The sequence below is a fragment of the Hyperolius riggenbachi genome, chromosome 2 (assembly GCF_040937935.1).
Source record: "Hyperolius riggenbachi isolate aHypRig1 chromosome 2, aHypRig1.pri, whole genome shotgun sequence".
Taxonomy (NCBI): domain Eukaryota; kingdom Metazoa; phylum Chordata; class Amphibia; order Anura; family Hyperoliidae; genus Hyperolius; species Hyperolius riggenbachi.
In genome coordinates this window covers 227,440,987-227,454,158 of record NC_090647.1, presented here as the reverse complement: position 1 = coordinate 227,454,158, position 13,172 = coordinate 227,440,987, and the positions used below count along the sequence as shown (strand labels likewise).

The 13,172-nt window shown below is 41.8% G+C and overlaps 1 protein-coding gene across 4 annotated transcripts in view; it reads left to right on the top strand.

Moving 5' to 3' along the window:
• Nucleotides 1-13,172, top strand: part of MAP4K4 (mitogen-activated protein kinase kinase kinase kinase 4) — a 232,675-nt gene that overhangs the window by 190,599 nt on the left and 28,904 nt on the right. For 2 of the 4 annotated variants that reach the window (XM_068268252.1, XM_068268251.1), the window contains exons 17-22: nucleotides 1,969-2,199; nucleotides 4,900-5,006; nucleotides 7,086-7,237; nucleotides 8,998-9,095; nucleotides 11,357-11,365; nucleotides 12,743-12,918. In XM_068268252.1, the coding sequence (XP_068124353.1) occupies nucleotides 1,969-2,199; nucleotides 4,900-5,006; nucleotides 7,086-7,237; nucleotides 8,998-9,095; nucleotides 11,357-11,365; nucleotides 12,743-12,918 (773 nt within the window). The remainder of the gene's footprint in view (nucleotides 1-1,968; nucleotides 2,200-4,899; nucleotides 5,007-7,085; nucleotides 7,238-8,997; nucleotides 9,096-11,356; nucleotides 11,366-12,742; nucleotides 12,919-13,172) is intronic. The other 2 variants (XM_068268254.1, XM_068268253.1) reach the window with 1 other exon arrangement.

Here is a 13,172-nt window from a genome sequence, read left to right as displayed (position 1 = left end):
AGGACACGGCTGCATCGCTCAAGGGTATCTGTGTTGTCGCCATGGCGACTGCTCACTGGGGACCCTCCTCTATTGAACTAGTGACCAATAATAACAGGCATAGCCCATGTGACCCTAACAGGGAGCACTATAAGAAGAGAAGGATGGAAGAAGAGTAGAAGCAAAAGAAGAAGTATTATATTGCCATCATGTGGACAAAATGTATTCTCTCAGGCATTTAATATGAATGCTAAGAACAATTACAGACATGCATCTAAATGTTGCAGAGGTTGATAACCCCCAAAAAGAATACATTCAACAAATAAATTTCCATCTCGCTACACAATCATATTGAAAGTATATTCTATCTATCCTGTATACAGTCCAATAAGACTGACATAAATTCAGGAAATACTAGACATGAAATAACTATGTTAATAAACGATTAAGGTGAAAAAGTATCCAATGATCACAGGAGACCTCAATATGGTCACCTCTGATTTAGGAGCCAATCCATGGACATTGGGCAACGAAAAAAAAAATCCAATACTAGGAAGATGCAAAAACTTAATTGAATAGTATACGCATTATGTATCAGTGTTCTCCCCAGGCCCTTTTAGCCTGGTGCTCCACCCGGCTAGTTTTGGTGAGCACCCAGCTGTCATTGGCTTAACCGCCTCCTATGCTGTAAGCAGATTTATTCACAGAAGCACCAGCCCTGCATTCTCACATCTCGCACCACCCGGCTACTTTTTTATGCCACCCGGGATACCATTTCATGCCACCCGGCTGGCAAAAAATTCTGGGGAAGACACTGTGTATGGTGAGTTGTAAATATTATCGACGATCATTGTGAACACCCATATCACAGTTGTTTTCCCCCTCTCTTTGTTTTTAATTGATTTTAATCATGGATTAGTTTAATTATAACGTTTCCTTTATTGAAGCCCTTATGGTCGGACATTGATTCATTTATATTTGGCGATCTCTTTATATTATATTTCTATGTTGTGTGTTACATTTTGGTAGGTGACCTTAACCACAAATTGTAAACATCCTGATATCTTGGGTATGCTACTTATTAGCACGATTTTGCTATATAACTGTAAACGTGCTCAATGGTTGTTATACTGTCTTTGGAATGCAGACTGCCTAGAAGTTCCCATTTGCATGTATCCTTGCCTGAGTAATTGCCACAAAGCAGTTTATAGAGCTGTAGTGAAGGGATTGCTCCCCCCCCCCCCCTCCTAAACAATACTACAGTTTCACTCTAAATGCAAATAAAGCACATCTGAACTGAGCGGTATATAGAGGCTGCTATTTATTTTCTTTTAAACAATGCAGATGGCCTGGCTGTCCTGCTGATCTTCTGCCTCTAATACCTTTAGCCATAGACCCCGAACAAGCATATGCAGAACAGATGTTTCTGACTGAAGTCGGACTGGATTAGCTGCATGCTTGTTCCAGGTGTGTGATTCAGACACTACTGATGCCAAAGAGATCAGCAGAACTGTGAGGCAAGAAATTAGTAAGGAAATAAATATGGCAGCCTCCATATCCCTCTCAGTCCAGGTGTACCTTAACCGATCTCTTGTACCCTTTGAAAGTTTGTGTTTGCTCAATTTTTGTTAAAATATAGGTATGCTTTGGAATAATTTGGTATCTGAGTTGTTTTCACACCGTACTTGTTTTGTGTTATCTTTATGTGCACATACTAGCCAAGGAAACTAGCCTTTACTATCTGTGTATGTAAATCCTGCCCATTACAAAATGCTGTGCATGACATCTTGTGTTTAATAACATTACTGTCAGGTCAACCCATTGTTCACATGTCATCCCTGCAGTACTACTTTACAGCTGTGTCAGTGAGCCTGCCTAATGTCTTGTTCTCATCCTTGTCTGACTTTTTTAACATTCTGCTTCACCGGATTAAAAAAGTCAGCACTGCCAATGCACCGTGTAAATGTCTGTGTCTTGTTTTCTTGTAAGGTACAATGGTCTCATCTGGCATCCCTCAAGAACAATGTATCCCCTGTCTCGCGATCCCATTCCTTCAGTGACCCTTCTCCCAAATTTGCACCTCATCATCTACGTTCTCAGGAACCACACCCTTCCCCACGCAGCGAAGTTCTAAATCAAACTTCTGACTCTAAGTCTGAGACACCCGAGTCCAACCAAAGGGTTTGGGCTCGATCAGACAGTGAAGAGGTGCCTCCAAGGGTAAGGAGTAGTAGTAGTAATGTAAGACGTACTTGTGCGTGCAGGTCTAGGTTATATCTGTCATATTAGACAGGTATGGCAAAAGTGTGTACGTATGGTGGCTGTTAGTGTGAGTAGTTCATGTTCTCCTACTTCTATTATAGCACTGCCTATTTAGGATCAAGTCCTTATAGTCTGTCTTCCTAACAAAGAAATTCTGCAGATTATATTTATATTCAGTGTTAGCACATTTTTACATAGGCAAACTTAAAGTGCACCTGAGACCAAAGAGGTTTCAGGTTTAATACTCACCTGTGGCTTTCTCCCGCCCCTCCCCCCCCCCCTTGAGGCCGCTCAGTCCCTCAGTCTCCTTAGGCCACTCCTTTTCACCGCTGGAGAGCTCGGTATTGTGGCTGAGTTGTTTTGTCGTGCATGCCTAACCGCGTGCCACAGTCACACTCCTGCAACCAGGAGCGTTCTGCACCTGCGCAGTAACCACTGTGGGGGACTGGAGCGGCCAGGGGAGACAGCATGGCACCGAATGGCCTCAAGGGGGCTGGAGGAAACCCCAGGTGAGTATCAAACCTGAGACTTCTTTCATCTCAGGTTCAATTTAAAATAATACATGCAGCTTACTTTACCTGCAGGTGTAGTTGGGACTGTTTAGTTTTACAAAAGGCAGAATGCAAAGATCTGCTTTCCACATATAGTTTACTATTTGTATAGATATAATTGATTTGATTAACATTATGAATGAATCTAAAGAAAATGGTGACTTTTGTTATCTATATATTGATGTATACTTCTTTAGTTTCCGCTGCCATACGATAGCTTAATTCAGACCCCATGTTTGCATGGCTAGAGCCAACAACTTATGCCCATTATACATGATCATGAATAAGCCAAAGCATGGTGTTTATTTTATTTTTGGTTGTTTATTGATGCCACACAATAATTTATAAGCATAGATCTTCCGGGCCACTACCAACATGCTACTTACAGCCAAAGTATGCTTCTTCACGTCTTATTTTGGCATTGCTGCTACCTGCCATGTAACCTCATGTTGCTTCAGCTGTTCATTACCATTACTCATAGTGACTGAAGCAATGCTGCCAAACACAACTGTACATCATAATCCTCATCAACACACCATTAAGCAAATTTCAAACATTGTTTCGCTGATGAAACCAAGCGTGCCACAAACCTAGGTTGTTTAAAACCTAATTGAACCCAAAACTGAGCAAGGAAAATTCTAAGCGCAATCAGGATAATGGAAGATCTATTTAATCCATGAAACAGGTGTTCTGGTAAAATACACTTGCTACCTCAGTCCAGCTTATTTCCTAGCCTCTCTATATTGAGATGGTAGGTGGCTCAGCCAGGTAGGACACTGTGGCACCTAAAGCAGGAAGAGCAATACACGTCAGCCTACATTTCACAACCTCCCTGCATTGAATCATGAACCAGGTATCTACATGAAGAGGTGGAACGAATCGCTCACAGGAAGTAGGGGGTGAGCAGCTGTAAGCATCTCAGTTGCTAAGAGTAAATTAACCAGGCAATAGAGAGCAAGAGTCTGCTTGACTGCAGCTGTGTACTTGTCTGTACAGAGGTACACAATGGAATTTGAATTTGAAAAGTCTTGTTCTAAAGGTAATAATACTAATTTACACTAACTAGAATGATTGCTCTGAGTTTTTACCTCGTTCTTTTTCCGATTTGGTTGGGGTTGATACCAAACATACAAGGAAATAATCAGAACATGACTGAAAACTGTCTCCGTATTAAACACGAAACATGAAAATTCTCTTAAAGCATAACTGAAGTAAGTGAGAAGAATACGGAGGGGGGCATTTTTATTTCCTTTCAAATAATGGTTGCCTGGCAGCCGGCTGATCTATTTGGCTGCAGTAGTGTCTGAATAACACCCGAAACAAGTATGTGGCTAATCTAGTCCGATCTGACAATATTGTCAAACACTTGATCTGCATATACTTGTTCTGGGTCTATGGTAAAAGTATTAGAGGTAGAGGATCAGCAGGACAGCCAGGCAACTGGTATTGCTTAAAAGGAAATACATATGGCAGCTTCCATATAACTCTCATTTCAGATCTGTAAAAGTCATGTTTATCCCTATTAATTTCACCCCTAGTTATTTATATTGGCACTTTTAAAGTGGACCTAAATTTAAAAATAAGGAAAAACAAATTGTGTTCCAGTCCTGTATTCAGGAAAAAGGTTCTATGTAGCACAGGGAGCCTAGGCGTTCAGTTCCTCTGGCCTCTGCATGGGTGCAGAACTAAAGCATGTAGTCTGGGGAGGTGGGGTGTTCATGCCTACATTTCTGGTATTTAGTAAGACACAGTAAGGGGAACCACCTGAGGGTCAGCAGGGGCTCACTGTAACAAGCAGATGTTAGGGGGAATGATCAGTACTGTTTAATAGGCACAGTTCATGTCCCCGTGATGCATGTAGGGAAGCGCAGGAAGTATCCGTATTTCTGCACCTTGTGACAAGAGGTCTGCAGTTTTCAGTGAGGGCATCCTTATTATATATTTTTCCACCTCCTATACTGAGTTTCTGTTAACCTGATTTGTGGCAGGTTTACTCTAAAATGACTTTTAAAATGGATAATAGAAATGTCTTCTGGTTGAATCCATCTTTCCTACACCAATGAATCTATAATTATTAGAAACTGTTCATTTTTTTTCTCCGACAAAGGTGCCTGTAAGGACAACATCTAGATCCCCTGTGTTGTCTCGAAGAGATTCCCCTCTGCAGGGCAACGTGCAACAGAACAGCCAGACTGGGCAGAGGAATTCCACAAGGTTTGTCACCTGAACATTTCCCATTCCGGGAGGGACCACACTTGCATCTGCGGGTACTGTAGACTATTCCCTGCATGCACTTTACCGCACAATTGTGCGATTTGCAGAGCAGTAGCCATTGATTTCTATTAAAAACCACATGCATTGTGCGGGATAGTAGTGCAGGTTGTTTTTTTTTTTCTAACGCTAAGCGGAATGGCATATGTCTCCAGAAACTGCAGAAGCACCATACACTTTCATTATATGCAATTCTGCATGCGGTTTTTGGGGGTCTTCAGCAAAATGCTGCAGAATTGCTTAAGGGCTGGTTCACACTGCAAGAGCATTTTCTAAGCGCTTGTGATCTTTAAAGCTCTTGCTAATGTAATGCTATGTGTCACTTTTAGTAATATGTTTTTCTAAAAAAAAAAAAAGTAGGATTGCATAAGCAAGAGCTTTTAATATCACTAGCACTTAAAAAGCTCTTGCAGTGTGAACCAGACCTAAGTGCGACCCCTGTCTCACTGATTAGGAAAAAGCTTTTGTTTTTCATTTTTCTACAGACATTTGATTGGAACAGTCGAAATATTGTGGGTATTTTAGTAGATCAATCATTTCTCTTCTGGGCATGCATAAAAAAATGCATTGTGTGTGGTTTGTATAAGCCTTCCTTGCCAGTCAGAGCAGGATCTCTTTTCCTCCCCACACTAAGTCACAGGCCACAGATTATTATTATTATTATTATTATTATTATTATTTAGTATTTATATAGCGCCGACATATTACGCAGCGCTGTACATTGTATATATATATATTGTCTTGTCACTAACTGTCCCTCAAAGGAGCTCACAATCTAATCCCTACCATTGCCATATGTCTATATTATGTAGTGCGTGTATCATAGTCTAGGGCCAATTTTAGGGGGAGCCAATTAACTTATCTGTATATTTTTGGAATGTGGGAGGAAACCGGAGTGCCCGGAGGAAACCCACGCAGACACGGAGAGAACATACAAACTCTTTGCAGATAGTGCCCTGGCTGGGATTCGAACCAGGGACCCAGCGCTGCAAGGCGAGAGAGCTAACCACTACGCCACCGTGCTGCCACAGATAACAACAACCGAACAGGGACCTGGAGTGCAGTTGTTCCCAGCCTATGTATTAGTTGTATACTTCATTTTATATTTCCTTGCAGTTCACACAGCACAAAGGGAAGCTGTGGCACCTTCATTTTAATTGACTCGTTGTCAGAAACATGCCTGCTAAAGTAAAAGCAAGTATAGATATAAGAACTGCCACTTGTGCTTTTATTTGTTCTTTTGTTGTGGGCAGTTAAATTCATATTATAAATCTGTGACTTCTGAATTTGCTCACAGGATGTGGTTACTTTTTTTGTCATAAGGTCACTCAAAAACAATGTATTTCAATGTAATGCCCACCTTTATAAGATTCTCTACTGTAAATGGTAATAGAGCAATGTTCCCCTCTGATAAGCATGTTATTTCCTTTTTTCACTTAGGCTGCTTACACACCAAGACGTACGTGCGCCTGTAACGCTCCCCCAACGCACAGCAATGTAACACAAGTGGGCTGTTCACACAGCCCACGTTGCGTTACATGTAACTCTGCACGTTCTGTGCAAAGTGCAGCATGCTACGGCGTTGGAGCGGCTATAGCCGCGTTAGACTGTTTGCACATGCGCAGTGGGGGGCGGAGAGGAGGCGGGGAGAGCCAGCTACAGTAGCCGCGCACATGGCTACTTAATATTCACTGCACTGGCGGGCGCTGATTGGCCGGCGGGACCACGTGATGCGGAGTGTCTCGCTCCGCATCACGTGGTCCCGCTGGCCAATCAGCGCCACTCTGGGAGACATTATAGGACTCGAGCCGCCTAACGCGGCTCACTCTACCGTCGGCTCTTGCAGCACCATACGTTGTGTTAGGTGCACGTTATGCGACCTTAACGTGCCACCTAATGCAACGTCTTGGTGTGCAAGAAGCCTTATAGTGCCTCAAACTTGAATTGTAAAGTGCAATAGAATATGATGCCACTAAATAAATCTATAATAAATTCATAGATCCATTTTTTGTTTTCTTTCAGCAATATTGAGCCCAGGTTGCTTTGGGAGCGGGTAGAGAAACTTGTGCCCAGGCCAGGCAGTGGCAGTTCTTCAGGATCAAGTAACTCTGGTTCCCAAGCAGGATCACATCCAGGATCTCAAAGTGGATCTGGCGAACGTTTCCGAATGAGATGTAAGTAAGGTCTGCTTGTGTGCATACACATTGCTTGTACTTGTCTTACAGTAATGGTTCTATGCAGGGGAGGAGCTTTACGGCAGAATACTTGAACTGGGGCTTGCCAGTGATCCAAAATCAGGAGATTGTTTCATACTTGAGGGCTCGTTTCAATATAGCGAGCTTTCAGCCGTGCTTCTGGAAATGCGATCGCAGGAACAGCAGACTGCACTGTCTGCTGCTTTTCATTCATGCCCTGCAATTCACTTTTGAATCACAGGGCATGGTTGCCTGCATTTCGAGCGATTGGGCCCGTGATTCCATTCAGTATAATGAATGGGATCGTAAGCTCCACCGGTAGTGATGCGCAACGCAGAGCCGCGCGGTTTTGCGTTTCACTGGAAATGATCTCTTTTGGATGCACTCACCACACCTCTAGAGGACATCTGTATAAATACATAGTTTCATGATCCACAAAAGTAGTGATTATTATTACTGATGAGCAGCCATCACAGAGTACACTAGCATTTGATTATTTTTAAAAATAATTATAGAACAGATGACCGTACACATGCTGCTCTGCAAACCTGTCAAATGACAGTATATCCTGCGGTAGTATCTAGCATGTGTACATAGCTTCAGATTGCTACAAGCTGGTGGATCTTCCCTGCAGAGACAGCCTCTGCACTGGCAATATCTGCAGGGAAGATCCGTCAGTAAAACGAAGCAGGATTCAAAATCTTCTTTCTGTGCTACCCTGGGCAGATAATCAACTGTGTCAATACCCCTCCTCCCCCACAGTACTAAGTAGCCCAGGGGCAATGGTTTTCCAGCATTTTCCATCTCAAGCTAGTAGCTGGTACCTCTCGGCAAAGTCTGGTACACACATCATAATCTTATTGGCCAACTTTTTACTTCCTTGTAGTTTGAGAGCTTACCTACATAATCAGCTCATAGCATTCAAAATCTGTTGAACCTTATACTACATGGCGGTGGTAAAATCGCCCAATCAAAATTGGATGTGTGTACCAGGCCCAACATCTGTATACACTTTAAAAATTCACCTGAAATTGTTATGAATGATTTTCAGGCAACCAAATGTACACGCATGTAAGAGCCTTGTGAAAGGCTGTCGCCTTTCTGATCTCCTGCAAGTTCATTTCTAAAATATGCTGCTAAAGCTGGACCCTGGTCACAGGTAGAGGGAAGGGTTAAATTACAGAAATCCACTCTGCACCATCTGCAGTATTTGGTGATTCCCTCCAACAGTAAATGCATTATACTCACTTAGTACCAAAATACCACTTTCATTGCATTTAACTGGAAGCAACCTACCTTGCCGTTCTCACAGTTTGAACAAAGGCTAGATCTCATTATGGATACTGATAGACTGGCCAGCATTATTTCCTCTCCAGATAACTTTCAAACCCGATGGTCCAACTGGTCTGCATATAAGTCTAACTTCTCTTCTGCCTAATGATCTGTCTTCTGCATTTTGTACCAATGTTTCAGCGATGTCTTTTCTGGTACCGTGGAGCAACATTTAGTGTTTTTGTACGTTCTATTATTTGATTGTCATACAATCATACTGTAAGCAACTGTCGGCTATGCTTATGTCATTTTAACTGTTTTAAATTGCACTATACTCTGTTGATGACTTTGTTAGTCTTTACATTTTAATAAAAAACATTTGTAAACCACTTTCATCTAATCTATTGTTTGCTATGAGCATGTAACCTCTATCTCTGACTAAGTGGCATTTGTGTTTTTAATCCCAGCATCTTCAAAATCTGAAGGCTCTCCATCTCAACGTCCCGAAAACACAACCAAAAAATCTGAAGAGAAGAAAGAGACTGGAAGACCGAGCAAGCCTGCTGTAAGAAATTTTGTTATATATTGGTATCTCTTAAGCTTTTAAAGGAATCATCAGGCAAAACAAAAAAAACAAAAAAGGCAGCATTACTCACCTGGGGCTTTCTCCAGCCCCTTGCAGCCGACTGTCCCACGCCGGCCTCTCCGCCACTGTCCCGGGCTCCCCACATGGTGCAGAGGATGACCTCGAGGTCGTCCTTACTGCGCCTGTGTGAAGCATCGCTGTCAATCATGGCCACGTTGTCCGCAGCGCACTGTGCAGGCACAGTAGTTCTGCGCAGTGCGCCGCAGACCTAGGCGGTGGAGAGCGGGACAGTCGCCTGCAAGGGTATGGAGAAAGCCCCAGGTGAGTAACGCTGATTTTTTTTTTTTTTTTTTTTTTGCGCCTGACGATTCCTTTAAGCAGTTTGTGTAGGAAGAATAGAAATACTCTGGTTGTTGCTTTAAAGAGACTCTAACAAAATTTTCCACCTTATTTCTTCTATCCTGTAAGTTCCTATACATGTTCTAATGTGGTCTGTCTTACTGCAGACAGTGGCTGTATTATCTCTGTTATATAATCTAATCTTCTTTCCTCTGACAGCTAGGTCGGGCTCAGGCAGGAATGTGCTACTTTGTTTGTGATAGGATAGAAGCTATACACACCCTCTCCAGGCCCCCTGCAGGCTCTGTATGAGTCAGACTGAGCTCTCAGCCTATCACATGCCATGTCTTTTGTTTGAAAACACTGCCTAAAACTGGCAATTACAAGCCATGATTGCAGCAGGGAGTGGCAGAAACAGCAAAGAGGGGCCCAGGAGAACATAATGAATAGAATGGTATGCTTTTTTATTGTAAGAATTTTAGAGTACAGATTCTCTTTAATATGAGTATTATTACAATGGATTTGTATTTATCACACTAATGCTAGTTTTTGTACAGCCTTTCAAATTTGCTCACTATCCTCACACACAGTAAGGTATCTTGTCCAGAAGTAGTACAATATGGGATATGTGGGGTGAGAAGGATGGAGAAAGACATTGCAGGCTATATAGATGAGTTATGTATACAAGGCAGCTTTAAAGCAAATCTGTAGTGACATAAAAGTCGTGATACTTGCCTAAAGAGCCTTCTCTGTCCTATCTTGGTGGAATCAGTCCCCATTCAAATGTGTCATCTCTGGGAGCCCTCGGAAGCACTTGTGTCCCTGAATGCTTCCAAAGATGGGCGTCTCCTTACTGCAGGTGCGCACTCATGCATGCTCAGTATACACACCTCCTGTCTTCGATAGCACTCAGACACTAGTGCTTCCGAAGGCTCGCAAAGGCAAAATCAACCAGTTGGTCGAATACCTGGAATGAGGGGACCTAGAGGGAAGGCACTACAGGATCCAGAGCCTTCCCACTCCTTAGGTGAGTATCTTTTTTTTTTTTTTTTTTTTTTTTTTTTTGCGTCAGTGTTTTTTAAAGTTAGCTTCTTCCAGCCAAGTGCTTAAAAGGAGCCTTAGGTTAAAGACCTATAGAGACTGCTATATTTATTTCCTTTTAAACACTACCCGTTGCCTGGCAGTCCTGCTGATCATTCTGGCATCCGTAGTGTCTGAATCTCACACTTGCAAGCATGCAACTTATCTTGTTAGATTTTAGTCAGAAACCTCTGATCTACTTGCTTGTTCAGGGGCTAAAAGTATTGGTGGCAGAGGGTCAGCAGGTCATCCAGGCAATGTGTATTGTTTAAAAGGAAAATAAACATGTCAGCCTCCATATACCTTATCTCTCACGTCGGGTTCCCTTTTAAGTCAGATTTGTGTCTGTCCTGAAAGCACATTGCTATAAAGTGGAAAGCCAATGCACACACTGCAGTTAATTTGTGGCAAAAAATGTTAAGACATTGTAACCTTCAATGTTCAACCTGCAAGCTAGGGTGCTGGCTGCTTTTCTTTTTTCTTCTTTTAAAAATCCTGTTGCAGGGCATTTTAGGTGCTGTCTGATGAGTTCACTCGCATCACTAGGAAATACCAGTCAGCGTCTCTCAACACCTGCTAAAATCGTTGGTCAGAGCTAAGCAACTTCTTTAAAAGTGCCAGTCAGCACAAGGGTTTTTTTTTTTTTAAACACCTCTAGTGTAAATGAGGCCATTGAGTTTGTTTCACCATGAATATAATATGCTTGAAAAATGAGTCATTGTTTTGCCAAGCTTCTGATGATGATTTTGTCTTCTCTTCCCACTTCTGGTCTATTCACCTCTTCTGCGTATTGGTCAACTTTATGTCTGCGATCCTTCCAGGGAGAAGTGGTAAGTTGATTGGGATACGTTCTTGGTTAGATGTTCTAAATATCTTAATATTTAGTTAATTGGTGAAAATAGTCTATAGGAACTTTTAGGTCTTATTTACAACGTCCTACACTTAATGTCAATTTCTTATGTTCATCCACTATAAAAACTAATGATTTTTACAATTTTTTTTTCTATAGTTGTGACCTGTTGTGGTTCACATTTTAAACCTATTTAACAAAAACAAAAGCCGTTTTTACCCCTATAGTAATAACAAATGATTTTCAGTGCAGCACAGGTTGAAGAGCACATGTGATTGGATGCTGTATTCTTTTCTGTCTTGTAAACCCTAGCTTCCTGACTAAAATGCTGATCGTTTGGCTGTAGAAGTTCACACTGGGAGCAAGCATGTACAAACATCCTAGTTTGTCTAGGAGAATTCATTTGAAGTGTGTATTACCTATAGCAAGTAGCATTTGTACTTTTATTTTCGAGTACAGCTGTAATATGCTGGTTGGTTACACCTTGGATTATTGCGCTCCAATGACTTCATTGCCTTATGGTCTTAGTGCGGGAAGCTGGAAATTTGGGTGCCCACTAGCGGCAGAAACTTGGGTGTCGCTATAGGCACCTTTATAAATAGCAGCTATAGTGTGAAATTGAGGCGCCAGTGGCACCAAATAAATAGTGGATGCCCACTATTTGTATCCCTAGTTTGCACAGTGGGCGGCTCTGGCACCCGCTATTTATTTATATCACTTTAGCGGTGGGTCGGTTAAGGTTCGGCATGGGGGTGGGGGTTAAGGTTTTTCTGTAGTAAAATATCAGTAAATTGTTGAAAAATACCTCTGTAAAATAGTAGAATATCTGTAAAATACCAATATTCTACTATTGGTTGTTCCCAGATGCCCAAATTTCAACACACTATTATTTTGTGTTACCTTAGAGGTCATCAACACACAGTGGGACATGCATAGCTTGTATAAAAGAAAACGCATCTAATACAGAATTTCATTTATTAGTAAACAGCATCTGATACACTCAGGATTACAGAGTTGTCCAGTTGCCTGCTTCATTCAGATTATAGACATCTAAGCTAAATACCAGTATGATCAAGCTACATTGTTGTATAAGCTGCATACTAGTGCTAGGCAGCCTTCTCAATCAGTGATGTTGAACAAATGTGTTACTGTCCTGGAACCAATAATACAGCATGCCAAGCAGCCAGTGCCAGGTTATTGACACATTTACGTTTAAATAAAGTTGAGGCTTCAAAGAGGGCAGAACCAGTGATATGGCATTGCTGCATTTGAACCGGGTGTATAAAAATGTAACCATCATCCATTGACTGGAACACTTTTTTGTTTGTATTAGTTTTGACTTTATCTTTTTTCCCAGGACTTGACGGCTTTGGCTAAAGAGCTCCGTGCCGTGGAAGATGTCCGGCCCCTGCATAAAGTAACAGACTATTCTTCATCCAGTGAGGAGTCTGGCACTACAGATGAGGAGGATGAAGACGTAGAACAAGAAGGAGCAGATGAATCAACATCGGGACCTGAAGATGCCAGAGCATTGTATGTTATACCCACTCATATAGAGCTATATGGTATATTTGTAAGGAGGAAAAACTGGAACAGTCACCTATCAGCTGGAACTGACAAACTGCACTAATGCAACCGCTTTTTACTTTATTCATCTTCGTGTATCCTCAAATATAAGTCGATCACAAAATTTGACCCTCTTATTCTGGAATTTTTTAATGACATAAGTATAAGTCTAACCTGCAAAAGTTAACAGATGCACTCAGGGGACCAGAAAAAAAATAACT